Source organism: Panthera pardus, unplaced genomic scaffold (assembly GCF_024362965.1).
Source record: "Panthera pardus isolate Hobbes unplaced genomic scaffold, ASM2436296v1 HiC_scaffold_13, whole genome shotgun sequence".
NCBI lineage: Eukaryota > Metazoa > Chordata > Mammalia > Carnivora > Felidae > Panthera > Panthera pardus.
The window spans coordinates 59,196,331-59,220,697 of NW_026526688.1; the positions used below are offsets into that span (position 1 = coordinate 59,196,331).

The 24,367-nt window shown below is 34.1% G+C and overlaps 1 protein-coding gene across 8 annotated transcripts in view; it reads left to right on the forward strand.

Moving 5' to 3' along the window:
* Window positions 1-24,367, forward strand: part of NEK1 (NIMA related kinase 1) — a 214,403-nt gene that overhangs the window by 176,162 nt on the left and 13,874 nt on the right. For 7 of the 8 annotated variants that reach the window (XM_053901128.1, XM_053901131.1, XM_053901130.1 and 4 more), the window contains 6 exons: window positions 362-450; window positions 1,353-1,600; window positions 9,473-9,624; window positions 12,835-13,043; window positions 14,531-14,661; window positions 14,939-15,071. In XM_053901128.1, the coding sequence (XP_053757103.1) occupies window positions 362-450; window positions 1,353-1,600; window positions 9,473-9,624; window positions 12,835-13,043; window positions 14,531-14,661; window positions 14,939-15,071 (962 nt within the window). Of the gene's footprint in view, window positions 1-361; window positions 451-1,352; window positions 1,601-9,472; window positions 9,625-12,834; window positions 13,044-14,530; window positions 14,662-14,938; window positions 15,072-24,231; window positions 24,321-24,367 lie in introns of those variants that run through there. The other variant, XM_053901129.1, reaches the window with a different exon arrangement.

Here is a 24,367-nt window from a genome sequence, read left to right on the forward strand (position 1 = left end):
TCAATTGGTGGGCCTGTCTCCAAAGGTTTGATTTATAGGTCCAGTGTAGGCCCTGAGAAATTGCATTTTGAACAAGTTTCTGTGTGTTCCTAATGTCTAGAGGCCACATTTTGGGAACCACTGTTACAAGAAGTGGTGAGGCTGGCTTTTGTGACTGACTGTGATTGGTGAAGGTTTTAATAGGGTAAAAAATACAATGTGCTTATGAGAGAAAAATATGTATATCTGTACACACATGAGGAAAATATTTGGAAGAGGGATCATAGAATTCTGGTGAACTTGTACTCTTTTTTCTTTTTTAATTTACGAGTGCTTTTATTTCTAGTAAATTGTATTTTTACTGATGTATCCATCTGGGCAGGTTGGAAGATAGGATCATTGTTCAGCAAGATGAAGTTACTGAAGATGGAATCCCAAGGAATGTGGACCACCTTAGTGAAGTTGATATAAGTAAGCCTTGTTGTGTTAGACTAAATACTTTCTGGAAGGTTGTTAATGTGAATCTTTTATTTGGACAACATATTAATAGCCAGCATTTCTTGTCAGTTACCTCATTCATTTAAAAAAATGTAGTAGTCATAGAGCATTAGGTTCTCATTAATAAACCTGGATTGTTTGGCAACATGGGCAGTAAAACTTTTTGGCCAAGGGGCGTCTGAATGGCTCAGTTGGTTAAGCATCCAACTTCAACTTAGGTCATGATCTCACCACTCGTGAGTTCGAGCCCCACATCAGTCTCTGTGCTGGTGACAGCTCAGAACCTGGAGTCTACTTTGGATTTTGTGTCTCCCTCTTTCTCTGCCCTGCCACTGCTCGTGCTCTGTCTCTCTCTGTCTCAAAAATAAATAAATAAATAAATAAATAAATAAATAAATAAATAAATAAATAACTTTTTGGCTGATTATTTTATTGAATGTTCAAAACAAAAAGAACTGCTTGCTAAAATTAAGCCAGTATACTAAGAACATTAAGTAAATTGTCTTGTTTTTAATAGTATTAATTAAAATATGAGAAATAGAATTTTTCCTATCTAACCTATAGGAACAAAGATAAACTGGAGGTAAATATGAGTGTCTAAACAGTGTGTTTTCACATTTCCTTACATTTGTGTCTACATATTTTGCATTTAATGGAAGTATATAGCCAATTAATCTGCTTTCTGAAAATAAAACCTAATATCCAAAGATTATTTGTAAGGTAATATAATCACATAAATACTTTGGTTTTGTTTTCTTGATAGACATGGAGGTTTTTGCTAGAATCCATGTTGAATACTGTGCCTTTTTCAATATCACATAAAACTATTTAAGTACTATATAGACTTATCACAAAATCTTTCCTTTATACCACAGGAACTGAAATAGATGATTCTCAGCACTCCAAATGTGATGTAGATAAATCTGTGCAACCAGAACCAGTTTTCCAAAGAGTGGTTCTTTCAAAACACTTCAACGTAGTCTCTCAAATTCAATCAATTCTGTGTTCACCAGAAGAATCCTTTCCACTTCGATCTCGCTCTGATTCACCACCAAAAAATAAAAACAAGAATTCCTTGCTGATTGGACTTTCAACTGGTCTATTTGATGCAAACAACCCAAAGGCAAGTATGCACCTCAAATAGAAAATATCTATTTTAATAACATTTCTTATTTATTTTCTTTGGTAAACCATAATGTTGAGTTTTAATCTCTTACACACACACACGCAACAGAAAGCCTCCATCTTCTCTTCTGGGATTCTAAAAAGAAATTGCTATTGAGAGTACAACTAGGACAAAACCTATTTCATTGGCTCCTTGTTCAGGATTCTTTTTATAGGGTCTACTTTTATTTAAGCAGAAGATCTCTCTTACACCCTCTTACATTATCTCCTCTCTTCACTACTCAACCCTACCTCCATTTTTAGTCTGAGACTAAACTTAAGTAATATATCCTTTCTTTTTTCAAGTTTATTTATTTTGAGAGAGAGAGAGAGCAAGTGTACACATGGGGGAGGGGAAGAGAGAGGAAGAGAGAGAATCCTGAGCAGGCTCCACGCTGTCAGCCCAGAGCCCAACGTGGGGCTGGATAGTGAGATCATGACCTGAGCCATAATCAAGAGTTGATACTTAACCGACCAAGCCATCCAGGAATCCCAAGCAATATATCTTAAATGGACAGAAGTACTATTTGCCTAATTTGTATGTAGAAAGACTAATAGATAAGATATTCATATGCACTTTCTGGCGGAAGACTTTCAAACCTCTTATCTTTTCTCACTTGCTATCTTTTTCTTATTTTGAAATTACAATAGTATCTCTATAGAACATTTTAAAATATAAAGGAGTCACATATTTTGTTATACTACGTTTTATATGTGTAATTTTTACATTTATAAAACTTTTTGCCAAAATGGATTATTAGGCATATTTTTTGTAACCTGCTTTTCTGTTTAATAATAATTATAAAATTATTACAAATGTTACTATTGAAAACTATATTATTATAAAAATTGCATTTTGTCATGGGCACCTGAATTGCTCAGTCTGTTGAGTGACCAACCCTTAATTTTGGCTCGGGTCATGATCTCAAGGTTCATGAGATTGAGCCCCATGTTGGGCTCTTTACTGACAGTGCAAAGCCTGGTTGGGGTTCTCCCTCTCCCTGTCTCTCTGTCCCTTCACCACTCATGTGTGCTCTTTCTCTTTCTCAAAATAAATAAATAAGCATTTTTAAAAAATAACATTTTGCCATATTGTCAAATAATCTCTCATATCATCTATAATGACCATAAATTCCATTGTGCTGCTATGCTATATATAATTTTTTAAACTAATATATTTTTATTGCTGGGCCTTAACTACCTACATGTGTATCTTTGACAATAGCCACAGTTATTTTCATAAAGTAAATTTCTGTAAGTAGAGTTCAAAAGGTTATGTTGTATACCACCTGTTTCCCCTTTAAGAAATAGCTTATTATGGGGTCGCCTGGGTGGCTCAGTTGGTTAAGCCTCTGACTTTGACTCAGGTCATGATCTCACAGTTCGTGAGTTTGAGCCCCACATTGGGCTTTCTGCTGCCAGTGCAGAGCCTGCATGGGATCCTCTGTCTTCTTCTTTCTACCCCTCTGCCGCTTGTGCTCGCTCACTTTCTCTCTCTCTCTCTCTCTCTCCCTCTCTCTCTCTCTCTCTCTCTCTCTCTCACACACACACACACACACACACACACACAATAAAATAAAGATTAAAAAGTAGCTAATAATACCTCAATAGTATATGAGAGTCTGTACTCTAAAGAGCACCAACTGTTATCATTCACTTAAAAATTGTGTATTTAATGAATGAGTGATGATGGTATTTTTAAAATTTGTGTTTCTGTGTTTGCCACTGATGTTGGACATTTTTATATGTTTAGGTCTGTATAGGAATGAATTACCTGAATTCTTTCATCCTTGGCTATTTTTTAAATATGTCATTTTGATTTTCAATTTAGTTTTCCAGTTGGATATGTTTTTACTTTATGGAGTGTTGTCTTAATCTTATTTTAAATGTAGAGATTGCTAAATTCTCTTACTTGTCTAATAGCATTCAAACTTTCAAAGATGTAAACTATGAAAACAAATGTTATGATCTTCAGAGTTAGAGAATAAGGCCTACTTGTGGAACAGAGAAGGATTATCATGTAATTCGTATACTTTCCTTTCTAGTAAAGGTGTGTAGCTAATTGTCTTTAGCCTAGAGATTTTTAATAATTTATTCTGTGTATAAAGTTAACATTCCTGGAGAGCTTAGGTGCTCAGTCAGTTAAGCATCTGACTCTTGACTTTGGCTCAGGTAATGATCTCATGGTTCGTAGTTTCAAGCCCCATGTCGGGCTCTATGCTGACAGTGCAGAACCTGCTTGGGATTCTGTCTCTTTCCTTATCTCTCTGCCTCTCCCCAACTCGCATGCTCTGCCTCTCTCTCAAAATAAAGAAATAAACTTAAGAAAAAATGTTAACATTCCTTGCATAATACATTTTAATTTTTTATTTTCTTTCATGACCTTAGTTCAGCCTTAGTAGTTCTATAGAAGTACTTGCTTCGGAAGGAAGCACAACAAAATAGATTTCATGTAGGGGAATGACTGTAAGAGGAAGGGCAAGAAAGAACCCTAGAAAGCCAAAGCAGTTTGTAGCCATTTAAGGCAAGGACAGAAGGCCATACCTCCCTATTCCTTAAATCTTTGAGGTCATGAAAGTTCATCACTGGGCCCAAATAGTAAATACTTGATGTTCATAATGGTCACCTTGAAATGTGGAGAAAAAGTAAAATTTATTTTGAAACATATAGATAATTTGTCTACTAAGTGGAATAATTTGAGCTCTTAACAAGGATTTTTGTTAAAGGTCTTTTTTAAAAATGTTAATTGTGCTACTTACCTTTTTTTTAATGTTTATTTTTGAGAGGGAGAGAGAGTGCGTGCACGAGTGTGTACAAGGCAGGGAGAGACAGAGAGAGAGAGGAGAGAGAGAGAGAGAGAGACAGAGAGAGAGAGAGAGAGAGAGAGAGAGAGAGTCCCAAGCAGGCTCCACACTCAGCAAAGAGCCTGACCCTGGGTTCAGTCTGATGATCACGAGATTATGACCTGAACCAAGATCAAGTTGGATGCTTAACCGACTGAGCTACCCAGGCAACCCTGTGGGTTTTTTTTATTATTATTAAAGGAAATTCTCCTTGTACTTTGAATCCTAACCTCTCTCACCTCAAGGATTAACTCCTTTACTTTGGTCACACTTGTATCAACTTTTCTATAGTAGATCATTTCCTCAACATACATGTTCTTGTAAGTCCCATCGTAATTAGCAAACTTCTCTTCTCTTGACAACATGTCCTTCTCCAGCTACCACCCCTTTTCTCTGTTCCCTTTACAACCAAACATCTTCAATATGTTGTATCTTTGCGGTCTCCACTTCCAAATACGTTCCAATATGACTTTCATCCCACTCCTCCATTAAAACTGCTCTTGTCAAATTAGTTACTAATACATTGCCAAATTCCGTGTACCTTTTTCTCATCTTTCTTGATTTTTTTCTTCCAACAGAGTTGATATACACTTTATTTGTAAAATCATTTTTATATCTTGGCTTGCTTTATATCACATTTTCCTCGGTGCTCATGAATCACCCTTTAGTCTCCTTTACTGGTGGCTTCTACTCTAACAGATCTCCTTAAAAGAATGTGTATTCTATCATTGTGTGGAATGTTTTGTAAATGTCAAGAATTAAGTCAAATCGGTTGCTAGTGTTGTTCAAGTCTTCTTTATCTTCTATTTTGTCTAGTTGTATCATTTGATGAGAAAAGATTGAAAAAACTATACTTGCATAATTGTCTTTTCATTTGTGTCTATTTTTGTTCCATGTATTTTGAAACTTTGCTCTTGAGTGAATAAAAATTCAGTATTGCTGACTTCTGGATATTGAATTGATAGGTTTATTGTTATGAAGTGTCCCTTTTTGTTTGATAGTGGTGTCCTTGCTAATTGTCTTTCTACTTATTTATCAATTACTGAGAAAGGAGTGTTAAAATTTCCAGTCAATTTAATGCATGTTAATAATCTTTATATAGTCTTAAAAAATTGACCTCTTTAATCGTTATGAAATGACTCTCTTTATTCTTGGTCATATCACTTTGTTTTGAAATCTGTTTTGTCCAATTTTAATACAGCCATTCCAGCTTTCTGATGATTAATGTCTATGAGGTATATATATTTTACATCCTTTACTTTTAATCACACTGATTTTATATGTAAAGTGGATTTTTTGTAGCTATCATCTAGTCAAGTCTTTTTAACCAGCCTGACAATCTCTTTTATTCAAAGTGATTAGACAATTTACTTGTTATGTAATTTTTTATATATTATTGATATGATTAATTTTAAACCTACCGTTTTGCTATTTGTTTTCTATTTGTCTCATCACTTTTTCTTCTTGTATTTACTTTAATTCTCCCTTCTTTTGGATTGAGTATTTTTAGCATTTTATTTAATCTCTACTGTTTTCTTTTAAAGATAGACCTTTTCAAATATTTAGATGTAATTCTCAGTTTTCAACATACAGTTTTAGCTTTTTACAATCTTTCTTTAATATACCACTATATTTATTTAACATATTTAACATATTTAATATACCACAGTATTTATTTAACATATTTAACAATATACTTCCATTTCCACTCTCTTGTCTGTCCTTTTGGCATTGTTGTCATATATATTATGTCCATATGTTATAAACACCACAATAAATTTTTATCATTTTTGCTTTAAACATTATCTTTTACAGAAAGTAAAAATTGAGAGTCTATATATTTACCATTTCGGACATTCTTCATTACTTTGTGTAGAATTCAGGTTTCTATCTGGTATCTATCACTTCTGCACCTTTTAAGAACTTCCTTTAACATTCTTGTGCAGCCCTGTTGGTGATGACTTTTTTTTCCTTTTTGTTTATTTAAAAACCTTTTTGTTACACTTTCATTTTGAAAAGCTATTTCTAGTAGGTCTAGAATTATATTATCATCTGGGTTGTATTATTTCTGACAACAAACACTGTAAATTATGTAGCTTTCATAAGGTAGTAGTAATAGAGTGACTTGATTTATTAAATAAGGTAAGGTAAATTTGTAATAGTTCAAAATGAAATCATCTCAAGATGTGATCTTCTCATGCTATCACTTATATAAGAACACAGTCTAGGTTACCAAACAGAATAGTTACTTGTCCTTCCCTTTAGACCTCCCTCATTTTAGAGGATGGCAAATACAGGGCGGAGAGAGACCAGATGTATTCCACCAATAGTTTTCTGATCTGCGGAGTAGAGTGGAAAACTAATCTCTATAAAAATATTAAGAATTTCTTTACTCATTATAGCAAATGGAGAGTTGGGGGGGGATATTGATGTGTAATTCACCAATAGCATATATGTCTTAAATGTCTTGTTTTAATTTGCTAAAATATCAATTATTATATAATGTCTATAATTTTGGCCTTTGCTAAATGTTCATAATTTTTTTAATGTTTTAGATCCACTTTTCACCTGGTTTATGGGTTGAAGTGAGGATATATTTGTAGAAGCTATTTTTAAGAAACAGTGTTACAGTTTAATTTTAGTAAGCAGAAGTTAAATATGTTCATTATAATCCATTCTGTACTATAACCAGAGTATTGCTAATTCATAATTTTATTTGAAAAATACTACAGATGAAACTGTGAGTTGACAGAATTCTTTTAAGTAGAATTATATGTGGAGTTCTATTATTAGTATACTTACTACTTAATTTATTCACTATCTTATGTGGTTCTCTTCATTTTTGAGAAAAAGAACTTAACCAACAAACAAAAACATCTAAAAAAATCTGTCAAAGAAGACTGTGAACATAAAGGGTTTTCAATATAGGATAGATAAGCTGTTGGATTGAGGGTACATAGATCTATTCCAGGAGGAAAGTTGTGAAATTACATACCTCTTAAAATTTCTAACTGTACTATGTTACATTAAGTTAGGAAAATTATTTTTTTAATGTTTATTTTTGAGAGAGAGAGAGAGAGAGAGAGAGACAGTGTGAACGGGGGAGGGGCAGAGAGAGGGAGACACAGAATCTGAAGCAGGCTTCAGTCTCTGAACTTTCTTTCTTTTTTTTTTTTTTTTTTTTAATTTTTTAACGTTTATTTATTTTTGAGACAGAGAGAGACAGAGCATGAACGGGGGAGGGGCAGAGAGAGGGAGACACAGAATCGGAAGCAGGCTCCAGGCTCTGAGCCATCAGCCCAGAGCCTGACACGGGTCTCGAACTCACGGACCGTGAGAGCGTGACCTGAGCTGAAGTCGGAGGCTTAACCGACTGAGCCTCCCAGGCGCCCCTGGGCTCTTAACTTTCAGCACAATGCTGGATGCGGGGCTCAAACCTGTGAACCAGGAGATCATGACCTGAGCTGAAGTCAGATGCTTAAACAATTGAGTCGCCCAGGCTCCCATATTAGGCAAATTATTTTAACTAGTGAAAGGAATAAACTAGAATTGAGACTATTTTACCAGAGTTAAAATTTATCTCAGCCTAAAAAATACTGCATCTTTATGTCGAGTCCCTTGAATTTAGGTATATAATGCATACATGCTGTATCTATCTAGAGAAACTGTTACTGTATGCATATTTTGCATACCGCTGGTTTATAATATACAGGGTTCAAACCATTAAAATAATAAACAAGTCAAGCATAAATTCTGCTGGCAGTGAGAGATTCAGAAAAAGAAATACTTTCAGTACCATTATTAAGTGCTTTGACAAGCAACGTATCTTACCATCTTGTAGTTCATAACCATTTTTTTCAAGTGCTGTAATATGTAAATTATGTTCAAGTAATGGAAATCTATCCTTTTTTTATTCTCAAAAACAGATTGTACCAATAAAATTGGCGACGAATATAAATTTTCATTAATATGCTAAACATTGTGTTTTCTTCACAGCCTCCAATCTGGTGTAGATTCTTACCAGGGCCTTAGGAGTTATGTTTCAAATCTCACAGACTCCTTTAGGGTTATTAACCCAACTCTGAGACTTATATATTTAGATATTTGTTTCATTGCTCTGTCTATCCATCATATTCTAACTGCTGTTAGGTTAGTGGCCAGAGGCTATTTCTGTTATTTCTGGTCTTATGCAAACAAGTTCAAATTTTAAATACCTCAACTGTGCATTTTTTCTTAAGTCAGTTTCTTCTCACCTGATCTCACATGATTTTCAGTATGAACATCAAGTACCTGTCTTTCTAGCCTTGCCTTCTTGTAGGAAAGGCTCTTTTTACAGTGCATTGTTCAGGGAAGCCATATTAGGTTTTTGTTTGTTTTGTTTTTTGTTTGTTTGTTTGTTTTGCACTAATATGAAGTTCCTTGTTTAACCAATGTGACCCAGACAACAGCTCCTAGGATAAATGATACAAAGGGCCACCAATTTATGTGTGATGGTGCTTTGCCAAGCTTCAGACTAACTCAGTCCAGGATTTGGGAAAGATATACGGGGAGGATTGGCCATAGGAAAGTGTGAGGGGAAGAGTTAGCAGAGATACAGTAAAAGAGTGACAGTATAGGTCCTGAATGAGAAGGAGCAAATTAGCAGTTTCTGGCACTGCCTGATTTCTGACAGATTTCTAATTCCATTCCCTGGGCATACCCCAAGTAAGCACCTCTCCCTGCCTTTGAACGATGACTTAAGTGAATCCTTGTGTGTTGAAACCCAGGCATAACTTGAAAATTTAGTTTCCTCACTGCAAAAAATACAGAGCTGAAATTCAAGAGAATTAGGTTCTAACCTTGGACAAGTCACCTCTGGAGCTTCTAGCTCTAAATATATGATATAAAAATAAAAAATTAGTATTAGCTCTAACTTTCTAATTTTTTTTTATCTCCTTTTTATTTTCTAATGATCTCACTCCTACTAAGAAGTCTGTTAACTTTTTTAGATGTTGAGGACATGTTCACTTCCAGATCTCTCAAAATTGTTCAGAACACTGATGGATGTTCCCACTGTAGGAGATGTATGTCAAGACAATCTTGAAATAGATGAAATTGAAGATGAGCATATTAAAGAAGGACCTTCTGATTCTGAAGACATGTGAGCATGATGTCATTAACAAATACTAGCACTAACAGAATTTTTGAGTTTATAGGAGTTCTAGAGATGTGACTCACCTAGGCAGTTTTAAAAAATGATCTATAACTGATTTTTTCACTACTTCTTTACCTTTATACAGCATTTTTAAAGTACAGTCATGCAAGTTTTGACATGTATAGTTGCCTCTAAGTAATATAATGACTTACTCTCACTTTGAAGAATATAAGAAAATGATTTCTATGTGTGCTTTCTGTCTTATTCACTACTGAACATGTAGGACCTTGACTTGGCCATGGGGTACATGTGTAATAAATTTTGCTTAAATGAATGAATATTAGGGTGATGATTATTTAACAGTTTAATGCCACATGATACAGGGATTGAAGTGGGAAATTGTGAAATATGTACTATTCTACAGTTCACCAGGGAAAAGACCAGAAAGCCTCTATATCTCTCTCCTGCCATGTATGATTGCAAAACTATGGCAGTGGAGAGTTAGCAGGTAGACTAGTTGTTTTATTTGCATATGTATGTGCACATACATTTAATTGCTTTCCCAAAATTCCTTTCTTCATGATCCACAGGGAATCTAGAATCCGAGAGAAATTTAACCAACACTTCTGAGAACTATGGGAAGTGATAGCCCCTTAGACAGTAATCTTTTTCCACCCTCTTTGCAACAAGTAAGCCCTCCTATGTTACTCTGCACTGTCAGCGCAGAGCTTGATGCAGGACTTGATCTCAAAAACCATGAATGATATCATGACCTGAGCAGAAACCAAGAGTCGGTTGCCCAACCAACTGAACCACCTAGGTGTCTCTAAAATCACCATTGTTTTAATCTGACTGCCACAATGGCTTGTTTGTGACTTGTGTTCTTTTAACTACTAGTTGATGACAGAATTTTAAAATTTAAGTTAGAAGCTTTTAATATTAATTTAAAATTTTGAAAACCAAGTTAAAAAAATAAAATAAAAAATTGAAAACTAAGCTATTTTTATTTTTTAAGATATTTATTTATTTATTTATTTATTTATTTATTTATTTATTTATTTTAAATATATGAAGTTTATTGTCAAATTGGTTTCCATACAACACCCAGTGCTCATCCCAAAAGGTGCCCTCCTCAATACCCATCACCCACCCTCCCACCCCCCATCAACCCTCAGTTCTCAGTTTTTAAGAGTCTCTTATGCTTTGGCTCGCTTCCACTCTAACCTCTTTTTTTTTTTTCCCTTCCCCTCCCCCATGGGTTTCTGTTAAGTTTCTCAGGATCCACATAAGAGTGAAACCATCTGGTATCTGTCTTTCTCTGTATGGATTATTTCACTTAGTGTAACACTCTCCAGTTCCATCCATGTTGCTACAAAGGGCCATATTTCATTCTTTCTCATTGCCACGTAGTACTCCATTGTGTATATAAACCACAATTTCTTTATCCATTCATCAGTTGATGGACATTTAGGCTGTTTCCATAATTTGACTATTGTTGAGAGTGCTGAACTAAGCTATTTTTAAAAGTAGGTTAGTGCATACCAGGAAATTTCACTTACTGTTTTCCTTGGGAAAAAAACATTTCTTTTTGTTGTTATTCAAACTTCACTCAAGGGTCATATAATAAGAAAATCTAAAAAGTGAATTCAGGGCCACATTTAAAAATATGTATAAGACAAATTTTTGAATGCTTCTTCCAAAAAAGATGTTAGTCTTATACTTTTCTTATAATGGCAGACTTAGCAGCCCCACTGACTTTTAATACCATCTGTGGAGGGCACTAATTCCTCCAGGCTGGCCACTAGAAGATTTAATCAACAGATTAATGTTTACTCATTGTTACAATGGTACATAGTGGATGTGCATGCTATGTTAGTCTTTTAATTAAATACTAAGTTAAATGCTGATAGTAGGATGAACCAAAAGATTAGATATACTCTCTTTCTCGTTCTAATGAGGTGCTATGCTTTTCTATACCTGCTACAAAGTGTAGAAGTTTGTACACATAAATAAAAACTAAAGATATTTCTACATTAAAAGATTATTTTCTTTTTCCATTAATGGAAATTTTATTTAAGATCTTGCATAATACCATTTATATTTTAGCTCTTCAGTAAATACTTGTTTATTTGATTGGAATCTAAACTTAAATCAGCTTTTCTAGTGGATGAAATCCTCAGCGTGGGTACATAACCTCTTTCAGAAGATCTCATATATCTAAGAGGCAAATCATAAGAGAAATAAAGTCATTGAGTATGTTTTGGGGGTATTATAGAAGTGGTGAGATTTCAATCCTTTCTGTGCTATTTATTGACTGTGCAATTGAGTGTATAGCCTTGTGCAAGACATATAAACACTTTGATTCAGTTTCCATGTCTCTAAAGGGAGTTATATGTAGGTAAAATTTTAGTAATTGAATAAAAATGAATAAATAAACTAAATAGAATAAACTAAAGTACTATATAAATGTAAGGTATTATTGGCCTAAATTAATTAGTTCCAGCATCTTTAATCCCATGAAAATAAAATTAATATCCTGAGCAATGCCTTGGAAATAAGATAATCTAGCAAAGATTATTATGGTTAATATATTCTAATTATGTGGTAAAGTTTACTTGCTATGTATTTTAGAAATGTTTTCAAGGATAAACATGTAAAGATAAGATTTCTGGTGACTATTTTTATTCACTAGATCATCCTGTGAACCTGAATGTAAAATTCCATAAGTATTTTCATTTCTAAAAGTTCAAATGCCCAATGAATGTTTATATGAAAAGCCTTTCATATAGGATACTACCATTATACATCCACGTGAATATTCTGCTGAATTTTCAAAATTACATAGAAGAAAAATATTTGAATATTAAGTATTTTTTTTGAAAGCAAGTGAAAAATCTCTTTAGTCTGGCCTTTTAAAACACTGAAACATTCTTTCAAAATTTAAGCAGTGAATAGCATTGATAGTTTTATAATTCTCTTTCGGCACTCAAGATCACACAAGTCATCTTCGGGCATATGTATTCCAGAATATGTATCATGTGCTGTATTTTATAATTGTATCAGTCCTCATTTACTTTTACCTATGTAGGTTTTTTCAGATTTCTTTTTATCCACTATTAGTACTTTTAAGTAGAAAGGAGCACATGTATATTGAAGTAAAATTTCAAAATAAGGTAACATTTTGGTAACGTTTACTTTAATCTTTCAAAATTTCAGTGTATTTGAAGAAACTGACACAGATTTACAAGAGCTTCAGGCCTCTATGGAACAGTTACTTAGGGAACAACCTGGAGAAGAATACAGTGAGGAGGAAGAATCCATCTTAAAAAACAGTGACATAGAGCAGACTGCAAATGGGACAGATGTAGCAGATGAGGATGACAATCCCAGCAGTGAAAGTGCCCTAAATGAAGAATGGCATTCAGGTACGTGGTCATGATCATGGACCTTTCTTTTTTCATTGTATACAATTATTTCAAGTAGAATATATTTTTCTGTTATCTGATACGAACCATTTCCAACTTTGAATAAAACTGAAGTATGCTTTTGTGTCTCTGACTTTATTCATGCCTTTTCTTCTCACACAAATGTCCATATACATTTGTTCCATTTCTTTCCCGTTAAATTTTAGAAATGCTTTTGAAGCAGGGTGTCTGGGTGGCTCAGTTGGTTAAGTGTGTGACTCTTGATCTAGGCTCAGGTCATGATCTCATGGGTTCGTGAGTTCGAGCCCCACATTGGGCTCTGTGCTGACGGTGCAGAGCCTGCTTGGGATTTTGTCTCTCCCTCTCTCTGCCTCTTCCCAGCTTGCACTCTCTTGTCTCTCTCAAAATAAATAAATTTTAAAAGAGAAGAAATGCTTTTGAAGGATTTTCATTGTTTTCTTATCTTCCTTATTTTTCTAGTACTAAAGATAATAGCCTAGTTTTCCTAGCACTTTATATTTTACAAAAAGCTTCCACATACAGTGGTTAACCAGCAAGGTTAATACTAAAAACAGTTTTTAAAACGTTGACACTTTTTTTTTAAATTGTTGTTTGTTGATAGCATTACCCCCAAGATACATAGAAAATCTGTGTAATCAAGAACTATATTATGTTTATTTGGGAAGAAGAGCTAATGTGAAAAGGAACAATTCTTCAGTAATTTTGTCTTTTACTAGACTATTTCCAAGTGTCTTGGACATATACATGACATAAAACATAGATAGCATTTGTATTTTCTAAGTGCTTTACTAAAGTTTTATGATATGTAGCATAAGTCATCTGCCTCCTGCGTGCTTTTTCATGCTTTGGCCCATGTTTAATATCAACTTTTTAAAAACAGTAGTTAGGGTTGGTTGCCTCAGTACAGAACATATGGGTATGCTTTTTTCATTTTTTACTCAATTAGAATGCTTTTATTCTAGTTTACTGCTTATGTCTATAAAAGATTCCCAAAGTAACATTCCTTTTTTTTTTTTTTAAAGTTTGTTTTTATTTATTTTTGAGAGAGAGAGAGACCATGTGTGCACACCAGCAGGGGAGGGGGCAGATAGAGAAGGAGAGAAGGAATCTCTAGTAGTCTCCACGCTGTCAGCACAGAGCCCAGTGCAAGGCTCGATGCAGGGCTCAATTGTACCAACTGTGAGATCATGACCTGAGTCGAGATCAAGAGTGGACCTCTGACTGACTGAGCCACCCAGGTGCCCCAACCCAAAGTAACATTCTTGTTAAGACAGATTTACAAATACACTGATTTCCTATATAAATGGCAATAATTATAATGATAAAATCTTTATAGTGAAAGTACAAGTAGTCTGTTTCAGTGACCTCACTCAGTTGTGAAAAAGAATTTTAGTCTGTTAGGGTAAAAATTATTTTATTCATTCTTTTTAGTCTTAAAATATCTTCTTTTTATTTCTGTATTTTAGATAACAGTGATGGTGAGATTACTAGTGAATGTGAATATGATAGCGTCTTTAATCATTTAGAGGAACTGAGACTTCACCTGGAGCAGGAAATAGGCTTTGAAAAATTCTTTGAGGTTTATGAGAAGATAAAGGTAAGTAAAATGTCAATTAAAACATTTAACTTTGGGTCACCTGGCTGGCTCAGTTGATAGAGCATCTGACTCTTGACCTCAGGGTCATGAGTGCAAGCCCCATGTTGGGCATGGAGCCTATTTAAGAAAAAATTTAACTTTGAAATATGCTCTTTTTGGATTACTAGTGAAATGTCAGTGATATTTATAGGTCAATAGATTTATCATAAATAATAAAGTTTCCAATTAGAGAAAGTTAATATTCAAGCATTAATTTATATTTGGAAATTTGGTATAGGCTATTCATGAAGATGAAGATGAAAATATTGAGATTTGTTCAACAATAGTTCAGAATATTTTAGGAAATGAACATGAACATCTTTATGCCAAGATTCTTCATTTAGTCATGGCAGATGGAGCCTATCAAGAAGGTAAGATTTCCTCAGTCTATTTTAAGTAAATGTGCAAAAAACAGGATGTAAATTACTGAGCTTTTATCACATGCATTTTGGTGAAATCTATATTGGAATCATATCCAGTACTTATGAGCAATTATAAAATTAACCATGTCATATACTGTTACTGATTCTACCATATTTTCATTGACTTAAGTCCTTTAGGTCCATATTTTTACTTAATTTGTAAGTAACATTTGAATGAGATTTTTTAGAAAGACTCCTTATTGGTCAGTTCTAGAAATCAGAATGCTTTAGTAAAGTTTTAGACATACATGCTTCAGCAGTATGTACAGTTTCTCCTAATACCAAATGTAATCTCTTCCATGCACAGTAAGTGGAGTTCATTTATAGTGGTTTATATGTAAACCATTTTTCTGTTTGGAAAATATTTACCTACAGAATGACACAAAATATATTTGAATTTTATGGAAAATTATTAAAGTTAAAAATGGTGTTGCCCCTTAAATTTAGTCAATTTAGACATGGAACAAGACCAGTAGTATAGTCCTAACTCTGTGACAAGCTAGTAATGTGACATTAAGTAATTTCTTTGAAATTTCAGTTTCCATTGCTATAAAAAGATGATCACTATTCTAATGTACTGTGAACTGTTTTCAAAATACTTATTAAGTGCTTCTTGTAACCTAGCACTTTATTACTAATTGACATTAAACGGCATAGTGTTTTATTTACATGTTGTTTACAGTTCCCTTGGGAGATGAAACCTAAGTATATGAAAGTGTAAGACTATATGTAAAAAATGCATATTCTAAAGTACTTTTCAGTGCAGTAGGAATTAGAGAAGGGAAGCTTGGATTGTGAAAAATGGAAAGAAATGTAGAGCCATACTTGTCAAAAAACAGAGTGAAAACTAATTGGTGTGTATTAGAGTTGAAATCACCCTATCAGAAGCTTCTTGTTGTAAATAGTCTTTGTTGTAGGGAAGTGTTGAATCACTATATTGTACATCTGAAACTAATATTACACTGCATATTAACTAAAATTTAAATAAAAACTAAAAAAAACCCAAAGTAGTCTTTGTGATTAGATACTATGAAATATTTAAAATACATAGAGGAAATCAGTGAAGATTTGTAAACTGACAAAGTGAAGATGTTTTGTAAAGTTCAATCTAGCAGCAGTATTCTGGATATCTTGGAGAGTACTGAGATTGCAAATAAGATCTTTTTTGAAACTGTAGATGTGTTTGGGCATGGGAGGGTGAATACCTGGATTTAGTGTTCATAGGAATGGAGCATCAATATTCAGCTCAGATATTTCAGAATCAGGCTTTTAATAAAAATATTTCATATTTTTATTAATCAAGTTTCCTAAAATCAAATTCAAGAATTTTTTTTTATTTTGGGAGCAGCTTCACTTATTTAAGGTATAAACTTATTTATATTGACCAAAAAGCTCAGCCAAAAAAAAAATGTTTTTTTAAATTTGTTAATAAAAATAAAAATCTTTTAGGGGCGCCTGGGTGGCTCAGTCAGTTAAGCGTCCGACTTCAGCTCAGGTCATCATCTCACGGTCTGTGATTTAGAGCCCCACATCGGGCTCTGTGCTGACAGCTCAAAGCCTGGAGCCTGCTTCCGATTCTGTGTCTCCCTCTCTCTCTGACCCTCCCCCGTTCATGCTCTATCTCTCTCTGTCTCAAAAATAAATAAACATTTAAAAAAAATTTTTTTAAATAAAAATCTTTTAAAAATTATAATAGTTATCGTTAAATCAAAACTAGAAAATCTTAAGGTACAGTGAGTACTCTTACCATATAGCTTCAGAAACCACTGTGTCTTCATTAGTATTCTTAACAAAATAATAACTGTCAAGAAAATGTTAGGGCCATTAGCAACAAGTAATGGATTGAATATAAGCCAGTAGATAGTGCTGCATATATTCTTCAATATGATTTTCTTTAGCCCCCTTAATAATCACAAACAGGCAAAAACAAAGCAATGTGTCCTATTTATGGTGGTGCAATGAAATCTATCAATAGAAACTTAAAGGAGCTCCTTTCTTTTCAAATTTTTTTTTACTTGAGTATAGATGACACACATGGTCATATTAGTTTCAGGTGTACAACATAACTATTTGACAAGTTTATACTTTATGCTGTGCTTACCTCAAGTATAGCTACCGTTGGTCACCAGGCAACACTACTGCAATACCATTGATTGTATTCTTTATACTGTGCCTTCTTCCTATGATTTATTCATTTAATAACTGGAAGCCTGTATTTCCCACTCCTCGTTAACCCTTTTGCCTATCCTCCCAACCCCACCCCCTTCTCTGGCAATGATCAGTTGTCTATATTTATAAATCTGCTTCTGCTTTTTGTTTATTCATTTTTTTTTAGATTCTACATATGAGTGAAATCATATGGTATTCCTTTTTCTCAGTCTAACTTATTTTACTTAGCAGAATACCTGTAGGTCCATCTATGTTGTCACAGAGGGTACAATCTCATCCTTTTTTATGACAATGTGATATTCCAGTGTGTGTGTATGTGTGTGCACTCGTGCATACACACATCTTCCTTATCTATTCATATGTCAAAAGACACTTAGGGTGCTTCCATATCTTGGCTATTGGTAATAATACTGCAATAAACATAGGGGTGCATATATATTTTCAAATTAGTGTATTCTTTTTCTTTGGATAAAACCTATTAGTGGAGTTATTGGATCGTGTGGTATTTCTATTTGTGAGTTTTTGAGGGACCTCCATTATGGTTTTCCACAGTAGCTATGCCAGTTTACTTTCCACCAGCAATGTACGAGGGTTCCTTTTGCTCCATACCCTCACCAACACTTATTATTTCCTCTCTTTTTGATACTAGCTATTCTGATGTATGTAAAGTAATATCTCATTGTGGTTCTCATTTGCATTTCTCTGATGACTAGTGATGGTGAGCATCTTTTCATGTGGCTGTCAGCCATCTGTATGTCTTCCTCAGAAAATGTCTATTCAGGTCCTTTGCCTATTTTTTAATTGGATTGTTTGATTTTTTCATGTGGGGTCGTATATGTTGTTAACATATGACAGAAATGTCATTTGCAAATATCTGCTATTCATTAGGTTGCCTTTTTGTTTAGTTGATTGTGTTGTTTACTATGCAAAAGTTTGTTATTTTGATGTGGTCCTAATAGTTTATTTTTGCTTCTGTTTCCCTTGCCTGAGGAGACACATCTAGAAAAATGTTACTGTGGCTGATGTGAGGGTAATTCCTTTCAGTGTTCTCTTCAAGGATTTTTATGGTTTCTGGTCTCATGTTAGGGCTTTAATCTATTTTGAATTTATTTTTGTGTATGATGTTAGAATGGGTCCAGTTTCATTCATTTACATATATGTAGCTCTCTAATTTTTCCACCATTTATTGAAGAAACTGTCTTTTTCCCCCTGTATATTCTTGCCTCCTTTGTCATAGATTAATTGACCATATAATTATAGGTTTATTTGTAGACTTTCTGTATTCTTCCATTAATCTTTATGTCTATTTTTGTGCCAATACCATACTGTTCTGATGACTACAACTTTATAGTATATATTAAAATCTGGAATTATGATACCTGCAGCTCTGCTTTTCTTTCTTAAGATTGTTTTGGCTATAAGGGGTCTTTTGTGTTTGCATACAAATTTGAGTATTCTAGTTTTATGGAAAATGCTGTTGGTATTTTGATAGGGATTGATTACATTGAATATGTAGATTGCTTTGGGTAATACAGAGCTTTTGGCATTATTAATTCTTCTAATCCATGAGCATGGAATATCTTTCCATTTGTGTCATCTTCAATTTATTTCATTGGTGTTTTATAGTTTTCACTTCTTTGGTTTATTCCTAGATATTTTATTATTTTTGGTGCAATTGTAAATGAAAATTATTTTCTTAAATGCCCTTTCTACTACCTCATTTTTGGTGTATAGAAATGCTACTGATTTATGAGTATTAATTTTGTATCCTGAAACTTTACTGAATTATTTATTTCATCTAGTAGTTGTTTGGTGGATTTTCCGTGTATACTATCATGTCATCTGCAAATAGTGACAGTCTAACTTCTTCACCAGTTTGGATGCCTATTACTTCTTTTTCTCATCTGATTGTTGTGGCTAGGACTTTGAGTATTATGTTGAATAGTAGAGGCAAGAATGGACATAACTTGTCTTGTTCCTGATATTAGAAGGCTCTCAGTTTTTCACCATTGAGTATGATAGTAGCGATGGGTTTTTAATATATGTTCTTTATTATGTTGAGGTATATTCCATCTAAACCTACTTTGTTAGGAGTTTTTATCTTAAATGGGTATTGAATTTTATCAAATGATTTTCTCCATCTATTGATGATCATATGATTTTTATCCTTTGTTTTGTTAATGTAGCATATCACATTGATTGACTTGTGAATATCAAACCATCCTTACATCCCCAGGATAAATCCCACTTGATTGTGGTAAATGATCCTTTCAATGTATTGATGAATGCAGTTTGTTAATATTTTATTGATGATTTTTGCATCTGTGTTCATCAGGGATATTGACCTGTACTTTTCTCTTTTTGTGGTGTGTTTGTCTGGTTTTGGTGTCAGAGTAATGCTGGCTTTGCAGAACGTACTTGGAAGCTTTCCTCCTTCTATTTTTGGAATAGTTTGAGGAGAATAGGTATTAATTCTTCTTTAAATGTTTGGTAGAATTCACCTGTGAATCCATCTAATTCTGGACTTCTATTTTTTTGATTATCAATTCAGTTTATTAACAGTGATCTGTCTTCAGATTTTCTATTTCTTATTCAATTTTGGAAGATGGTATGTTTCTAGGAATGTATCCATTTCTTCTAGTTGTCCAAATGTTGGCATTTTTGTAGCTTTCTTATAATCCTTTGTGTTTCTATGGTGTCATGGGTTACTTCTCTCTCATACCTGATTTTATGAATTTGGGTCTTTTCTCTTTTTTTTTCTTGAGGAGTCTTGTTAAGGGTTGATCAATTTCCTTTATCTTTTCAAAGAACCAGCTCTTGGTTTCATTGATTTTTTTTCTATTGTTTTTTTAGTCTCCATGTCATTTATTTCTGCTCTGAATTTATTATCTTCATTCTGTCTGCTCACCTTGGGATTTGTTCTTTTTCTGATTCCTTTAGGGGCAAGGTTACATTGTTTATTTAAGCTTTTTCTTGTTTCTTGATGTAGGCCTCTGTTGGTTTATTTTCTTCTTTGAACTGCTTTGGTTGTGTGTCCCAGAGATTTTGGGCCATTGTGTTTTCATTTTCATTTCATTTCATTTGTCTCCATGTATTTTTTTGTTTCTTTGTTTCCTTAACCCATTGGTTTCTTTACTATCATGGTGATTAGCCTTCACATGTTTGGGTTTTTTTCCAGTTTTTATCTTTGATTTATTTCTAGTTTCATACTGTTGTGGTCAGAAAAAATGCATGGTATAATTTCAGTTTTCTTAAATTTATTAAGGGTTGTTTTGTGGCCAAACATGTAATCTATTCTGGAGAATGTTCCATGTGCATTTGAAAAGAATGTGTATTCTGTTGTTTTAGGATGAGATGTTCTATATATATCTTTATGTCCATCTGGTTTAATACCCTTCAAAGATGCTCTTTCCGTTTGGTTTCCTGCCTGGGTGATCTAGCTAATGATGTAAGTGGAGTGTTAAAGTCTCTTACCATTGTTATATTACCATTAATTTCTCCATTAATGTTTGCTTTAAGTATTTAGGGTGCTTCAGTGTTGGGTGCATGGATGTTTACTATTGTTATAGCCTCTTGTTGGATTTATCCCTTTATCGTTATGTAATGCCCTTTTTGTTTCTTGTTAACAATCTTTGTTTTAAAGTGTGTTTTGTCTAATATAAGTATTGCTACCATGGCCTTTTTTTTTTTTTTTCACTTCCATTTGTTTGGTAAGTGATTTTCCATCCCTTCAATTTTAGTCTATATGTGTCTTTAGGTCTGCAGTGAATCTCTTGTCAGCAGCATGTAGATGGGTCGTTGGTTTTTTATCCATTCCATCACCTTATGTCTTTGATTGGACCATTTAAAGTAATCAATTGACAGATACGTACTTATTGCCATTCTGTTGTTTTCTGATTATTTTTGTAGTTCTCTGTTACTTTCTTCTTCTCTTGCTCTCTTTGTTTTTTATTTTATTTTTATTTTTTTAATGTTTATTTTTGAGAGAGAATGTGAGCAGGAGAGGGGCAGAGAGAGGGGGACAGAGGATATGAAGCAGGCTCTGTGCTGATAGCAGCAAGCCCCATGTGGGGCTGGAACTCACCAACTGTGAGCATGACCTGAGCCAAAGTTGGACACTTAACCAACTGAACCACCCAGGTGCCCCTGCTCTCTTTCTTTGTGATTGATGAGTTTCTGTAGTATTATGTTTGGATTTTTTTTTTTTGTCTTTATTTTTTGTAAATCTGTTACAGGTTTTGGGCTTGTAGTTATATGAGGATCATATATAACATCTAAGTGTATAGCAGTCTATACTAATTTGATGATCATTTAAATTCAAACACATTCTTTTATTTTTATTTTTTTAAGGTACTACATCTTTTATTTTTTATTTTTATTTAAATCCAAGTTAGTTAACATATAGTGTAATAATGGTTTTAGGAGTAGAATTTAGTGATTAATCACTGACATGTCACACTCAGTGCTCATCTCAATAAGTGCCCTCCATTTGCCCATCACCCATTTAGTCTGTCCCCCAACCCAACATTCCTCCAGCAACCGTCAGTTTCTTCTCTGTATTTAAGAGTGCATTTTGGTTTCCCTCACTCTGTTTTTATCTTATTTTTCTTTCTTTTCCCATATGTTCGTCTGTTGTATTTCTTAAATTCCATATATGAGTGAAATTATATTTCTCTTTCTATGACTGACTCCACTTAGCATAATACATTCTAGTTCCTTCCATGTTGTTGCAAATGGCAAGATTTTTCATTCTTTTGGATTGCTGAGTAATATTCCATTGTATATGTATACCATATCTTCTTTGTCCATTCTTCAGTTGATGGACATCTGGGTTCTTTCCTTAGTATGGCTAGTGTTAATAATATTACTATAAACATTGCGGTGCATGTACCCCTTTGAATCTGTATTTTTGTATCCTTTGGGTAAATACTTAGTAGTGTAATTGATGGGTCATAGGGTAACTCTATTTTAACTTTTGGAGGAAACTCCATACTGTTTTCCAGAGTGGCTGCAACAGTTTGCATTCCCACCAACAATGCAAAAATGTTTCCCTTTCTCTACATCCTTGCCAACATTTGTTGTTTCCTGAGCTGTTAATTTTAACCATTCCAACAGCTGTGAGGTGGTGTCTGTTATATTCAATATGTATTTCCCTGATAATGAGTGATGCTGAGCATCTTTTCATGTGTCTATTAGGCATGGAAAAGTGTCTGTTCATGTCTTCTGCCCATTTTTTCATTGCATTATTTGTTTTTTGGGTATTCAGTTTGATAAGTTTTTTATAGATTTTGAATACTAACCTTCTGTCTGATATGTCATTTGTAAATATCTTCTCCCATTCCATTGGTTACCTTTTAGTTTTGTTGACAGTTACTTTCTCTGTGCAGAAGCTTCTTGTCTTCATGAGATCCTGGTGCTTCGTTTTTGTTTTGTTTCCCTTGCCTCAGACACATCTAGTAAGAAGTTGCTGTGGCTGAGGTCAAAGAGGTTGCTGCCTGTGTTCTCCTCTAGGATTTTGATGGTTTCCTGTCTTACATTTAGGTCTTTCATCCCTTTTGAATTTATTTTTGTGTATGGAGTAAGAAAGTGGTCCAGGTTCATTCTTGTGCATGTCGCTGTCCAGTTTTCCCAACACCACTTGCTGAAGAATATCCTATTGAATGTTCTTTCTTGCTTTGTCAAAGGTTAGTTGTCTATACATTTGTGGATTTATTTCTGGGTTCTCTATTCTGTTCCATTGGTCTGTGTCTATTTTTGTTTCAGTACCAGTCTGGCCTGTTGATTACAGCTTTGTAATACAGCTTAAATCCAGAATTGTGATGCCTCCAGCTTTGCTTTGCTTTTTCAAGATTATTTTGGCTATTCTGGGTCTTTTCTGGTTCCATATGAATTCTAGAATTGTTTGTTCTAGCTCTGTGAAGAATGCTGGTGTTATTTTGATAGGGATTGCATTGAATTTGTAGACTGTTTTGGGTAGTGTAGACATTTCTTTTTACTTTTGCTAAAGTTTTTTTTTTTTTTTTTTTTTTTTTTTTTTTTTTTGAGAGAAAGAGACAGAGCATGAGCGGGGGAGGGGCAGAGAGAAGGGGAAGCACAGAATCCTAAGCAGGCTCCAGTCTCTGAGCTGTAGCACAGAGCCCGAGGCGGGGCTCAAACTCACAAACCGTGAGATCATGACCTGAGCTGAAGTCAGATGCTTAACTGAGCGACCCAGGTGCCCCAAAGGTACTGTGGACATTTTAACAGGATTTGTTCTTTCAGTCCATGAGCATGGAGTGTTTTTCCATTTCCTTGCATCTTCTTCAATAAGCTTTCTATAGTTTTCAGCATACAGATCTTTTGCCTCTTTGGTTGGGTTTATTCCTAGGTGTTTTATGGTTTTGGGTGCAATTGTAAATGGGATCACTTCATTGATTTCTCTTTCTGCTGCTTCATTATTGGTGTATAGAAATGACACAGATTTCTGTACATGATTGTATATCCTGCAACTTTGCTGAGTTCATGTACCAGTTCTAGCAGTTTTTGGTGGAGTCTTTCAGGTTTTCCACATACAGTATCGTGGCATTTGCGAAGAGCGAAAGTTTGACTTTTTCCTTGCCAATTTGGATGCCTTTTATTTCTTTTTGTTGTTTGATTGTTGAGGCTTGGACTTCCAGTACTGTGTTGAACAACAGTAATAAAAGTACACATCCCTGTTGTGTTCCTGACCTTAGGGGGAAAGCTCTCAGTTTTTCCCCATTCAGGGTGATATTAGCTGTGGGTCTTTTGTATATGACCTTTATCATCTTGAGGTGTGATCCTTGTATCCCTATTTTCTTGAGGGCTTTTGTCAAGAAAGAATGCTGTATTTCATCAAATGCTTTTTCTGCATTTGTTGAGAGGATCTTGGTTCTTATCCTTTCTTTTATTAATGTGATGTATCATGTTGATTGATTTGCAGACATTGAACCACTCCTGCAGCCCAGAAAAAAAATCACACTTGATTGTGGGGAATAATTCTTTTAGTGTATTGTTGGATTCGATTTTCTAGTATCTTGTTGAGAATTTTTGCATCCATGTTCATCAGGTAAATTGGT